At 42.2% G+C, this 4,527-nt stretch overlaps 1 protein-coding gene across 1 annotated transcript; it reads right to left on the minus strand.

Moving 5' to 3' along the window:
- Nucleotides 1-3,331: 3,331 nt before the first annotated feature.
- LOC141474600 (olfactory receptor 10A4-like) lies at nucleotides 3,332-4,249 on the minus strand. Its single transcript, XM_074162563.1, has one exon. The coding sequence runs from the start codon at nucleotides 4,166-4,168 to the stop codon at nucleotides 3,332-3,334; it is 837 nt and encodes a 278-aa protein (XP_074018664.1). The 5' UTR covers nucleotides 4,169-4,249.
- Between the last annotated feature and the right edge of the window lie 278 nt (nucleotides 4,250-4,527).

Consider the following 4,527-nt stretch of genomic DNA (forward strand, 5'->3'; position numbering starts at 1 on the left):
TGCGCACTTTGTACCATTAACAATATTTTTACTTCCATGTGCTTTGCAGGCAGTCTATTTATCACCGGCAAACCATAAGAACCTTTATATTTGTTGCTTAAATAAACTGCACTACTTAAGTAGCTAGCTGTTTCAGTTTCTCATTGAATGCGACCAAACACTAAAGTGCGGCCATGGTAGTTCATGAGCATGACTAGACTGAAGGTGCAGTCCACTATTAGTGTATCTGGAATCGTGATAGTTTAATATATATTAAACATGACTGGACTGATAGTGGTGAATTGGGCATCACTCAGAATTTAAACCTAGCGGCCCCTAGCCTCACACCTCGGTGAGGAGTGTTAGAAGGCAAGGGGGTTTATTTTCTGCCAACACTATCTTGCCTCTTGACGCAACAGTTACACACTAGTTGGCTGCTAAGCCTGGTGTATATATATTAGTTGGACTCACAGCCATCCCTTCTGAACTCTCCAGTTTTAGATAATATGGAGTACACTTCTGTATAAACCCAGGTGTCCTACTGGCATAGCAAGAGCTGTCTTTGGGTTTGAAGGAATTACTATTACATCAGAATGCATGCAAATTAATGAGAGAGTTCTCGTATAGGCTCATCATATTTATGCTTTCTCATCAATGTGACGTGCGGAAAGCAGACTCCACAACCTGTGGGGTTGTAAAGTAGGTATGTTTATTCAGCGCCGGGCAGCACGGGGGATCACCCCACCACAATCGTGCGCACCCACCGCGGCAGTTAGCTTAGGATTTATACAACCAATCCTTACATATTCAAGGGGCGCCTATACATAACCTTTCCCCGAAAAGGCGGTCTTTATTACAATGAGTTCCGAGAAATCATTTCCATAGTCTCCGCCTTTAACTCCTCCCAGCTGCGCATGCACAGTGCCTCCTGGTGGTCGTGGGCCAGGGTCTCAGGGATGAAGGCCGTATGTCTTCCTCGCTGTGCACCTTTCACCTTTAATGTTAATGTGCTGCTCCAGGCCACAGAACTGGTTTCAGCCAGATGATCGCTCTGTCAAGACAACCGGGTTCCTTCTTTGAATACCAATTGTTCCCTTATCTCTAGCGAGGCCAATGTGACCACTTTATCATTTCAACACATCCTTTCTTTGCCTAAACACTTTACGCAATGGCTTAAGGTTATAGATATACAGCTTAAGCCAAGCAATGGCTCTACTATTAACCCTTGAGTGTTAGTTCCCCTTATCAATGATGGCAATACACAAGTGATCTCTCCTCTTATCTTGACCCACGAAGCTTTTGTTTTAATTTTATTCCCCTGTCCAGCTGAGGTTGGGGAGTGATAGAGCAGGTTTGTGGGCACCTGGCTTTCAGCCAAAGTCAACCTACCACAGTTCATTTTGGCCTGGAGAACCTAGAGAGTGTTATGTGTGTGTCTGTACTAGTGACCTCCAATCTCTGCCAGCCCCAGCGGAAGAGGAGACTGCTGCCTGTGCTTGTGTGTGATGTAGGTCCTATATGTGGCTGCTTTTGACAACAGAGCCTTGGCTATGGCAGTCTGTGTGATTGGCCATATCAGCGTCCACCATGTAAATGTGTCTCTGGATCTGCCTGTGCATGCCTGTGTGCTTGTGTGTATGTCCATGTGTGTCCCTGTGTGTTTGTCTCTGGGGTAGGTGCTCAGCTTTGCTACAGGTTGAATCTGCAGATGGGAAAGCGGAGTGTAAGACCACTGCACATTGAGGACCATGTGATCCACATAACATCTACCCCGAGGATGCCCAGGTCTGTGCTGTCCTGCAACATATAGCTTGGTCATCAGGTCTGTGTTATCTGCACAAATCCTCTGGCTGCAGGATAAACTCAGAAGCTTATTGTAGCAGAGGAACCTGCTGGCAGCTCCCACTTGGTATCAGCGTTTACACCATGTGCATAGCCTTGTCCTTATCTAATAGTGCAGCAAGAAGTTCTCATGTGAACACCCTTTCTGTTTGACAGTAGAAATTATGGATAAAATTGTTTTCTTTTTAAAAAATCTTGTGCTAACTGAAATGACCAAAATGGAGTAACCCTTCCATATGCATATGGATATGGATTCCAAGATGTATATGGCATGCTGCGTGTTGATCAGAGACCTGGGTTCACAGCTTGGGGTTCCCAGTATCTGAAGTGATGCAGTTTTATCTATACTATCCTCTCCTCTGTAGCATTAGCTCCAATTAACAGCTTTTAAAATGATACTTAACACAGTGTCTGTCTCATTGGGATCATAACAAACTAGCAATGCCTGGTGCAAAATGCTCTCCTACACTTCTTCCATCTTAATGACTAATTTCACACCCACTGTCTTAGCTTAGGAGAAGTGAAGAGGTAAATCTCATGAATCCTCCAGATGGATATACAATCAGAGTAAAAAAAGACAAATAAATGAAGTTTTAACCTTCCTTTTAAAGTGACAGGTCTCAAACCAACTTTTCTATGACCACCCACTTCCTTTACACTCCAGTAGTTTCTTTCATCCCACAATCAACCTTTTATTTGCACGACCTTTTGTTGTGCCATTGTTTTCATCTGGTCTCAGTGCTGAAGCCTAAGACTAAGCTTATTGTTTTGACTTCACACACAAACAATATAAAGCAAGGGAGATGTCCAAGTGGCAGTTTGTCTCTTACTACAGCAGAAATCTGTTTCCAACACATAAACTGTGTTTTCACTTCACCTATTTCACTCCATTCAATACCAGTAGAGAATAAGGGTATCAGCCCAGCTACAGTTCCTTACTTTCAAGATATTTGAAGTAAAGGGAATCATTTCCCCTTCAGGCCTTCAAACAAACTTTCTTCACAGAATAGAGCTGAAGAGCTCATCTGGGAAATATCTTCATCAGAATCCAACAGAAGGCTAATGTCTTGGATATTTGTGGAGTGCTTCTCATTATGTGCATTGTCCTCTTCTCTGATAATTTCTTTCTGTTGTCACCCTGTAATTATTTTTAGATAAGCTCCACAGAACTGTTATTTAGTTCACACAATATTCAGACAAAATTGTGTGTTTCTGCGAAGTACAGAACTATTTCTGTATGGATGGACGGGACATAAAGGATATAGTAACATGCAATTCACTTGATCTGTATGCCAAATCTACCCTAAAATGACATGGAAAATAATCTGAGAAATACCTCTTTAAAAAAAAAAAAAAAAGAAAGATGAAATTATCTGGAGGATTGACTCAGAACTAAAAAGTAGATATGAATTTTAGGTAAGTAAGTGATGGCAAGTCATATTGTCCTTGCAGTAATGCACACAATATCAAAACTAGTCCTGGACTGATTTTAATGTAATTCGTAAACATGTTACATATTTATATTTTTGGCTATCAGTCTTTTCAAGGCTTGTTTTACCTCTTTATTCCTCAAGCTGTAAATCAAGGGATTCATCATGGGAGACATCAGCGTGTAAGAGAGAGAGAGCAGTTTGTTACTGCTGCTTGAATAAAAAGCTTTGGGTCTCAAGTAGGTCACAATGCCAGATCCGTAAAACAGAGTAACCACAACCAGGTGAGAAGAGCAGGTAGAGAACGTTTTTCTCTTGTCCCCAGCTGATGGCATCTTGAAGATGGTGTGGAGAATCTGGATGTATGACACAACTATGAGTAAGAAGGGGACCATGATGAAAAGGAGGGCTATTATGTAGGTGGCAATTTCATTCTTGTAGGTGTCCGTACAAGCCAACTTCAGCAGAGGCAGCAGGTCACAGAAGAAATGATTGATCCTGTTGGGCCCACAATATGGAAGGGTAAAGATGAAAGTTGTCTGCCCTAAGGCCACCAAGACCCCAATAAGCCAAGATACAGCTGAGAGCAGGAAGCACATGTTCCAGCTCATCATGGTTGTGTAGCGCAGGGGATGGCATATGGCCACGTAGCGATCGTAGGCCATGGCAGCCAGCAGACAACATTCTGTGATTCCTAAGACAGAGAAGGCATACATCTGTGTGGCACAGCCCAGAAAGGATATGCCCTTCCTTTTTGTGAGGAAGTTCACAAGCATCTTGGGGATTGTGGATGTAGTGTAGCCGACCTCCAGGAAGGACAAGTTCTTGAGGAAAAAATACATGGGGGATTGAAGGTCAGCATCTACCATAGTGATCACAATGATGAGGATGTTTCCCACCAAAGTACTGAGGTACATGAGCAATATCAGGCAAAAGAGAGAGCCTTGAATCTCTGGAATGCTAGAGAAAGGTAAAAATTGGAAATAGGTCACCACTGTTTGGTTCCAGCAGCTGGTCATGTCCCTCAGCTTGTTTCTTTAACTGCAGAAATTATTACATATCCATTTTCTAGTTCATCTAGAGAAATGCAAAATAGTAAATTAAATATTTACATACATTGCTTTTAATAGGACAAGATATCAGTAGAGGAAATGGCATTTTACTGCTGTGTTTAGGTATTTTCAGTGTTAAAGATTGTTTAGAGGTTGGAGGAAAGGTGGTTCCTTTCACATAGCTTTTGATAAGTAAGAACAAGTTTTCCAAGTGAGTGTACTTC

Source organism: Numenius arquata, chromosome 23 (genome assembly GCF_964106895.1).
Source record: "Numenius arquata chromosome 23, bNumArq3.hap1.1, whole genome shotgun sequence".
NCBI lineage: Eukaryota > Metazoa > Chordata > Aves > Charadriiformes > Scolopacidae > Numenius > Numenius arquata.

Bases quoted from the DNA above. Each gene is read 5' to 3' on its own strand.
- LOC141474600 (XM_074162563.1), bottom strand. From the start codon at position 4,168: ATGTACCTCAGTACTTTGGTGGGAAACATCCTCATCATTGTGATCACT.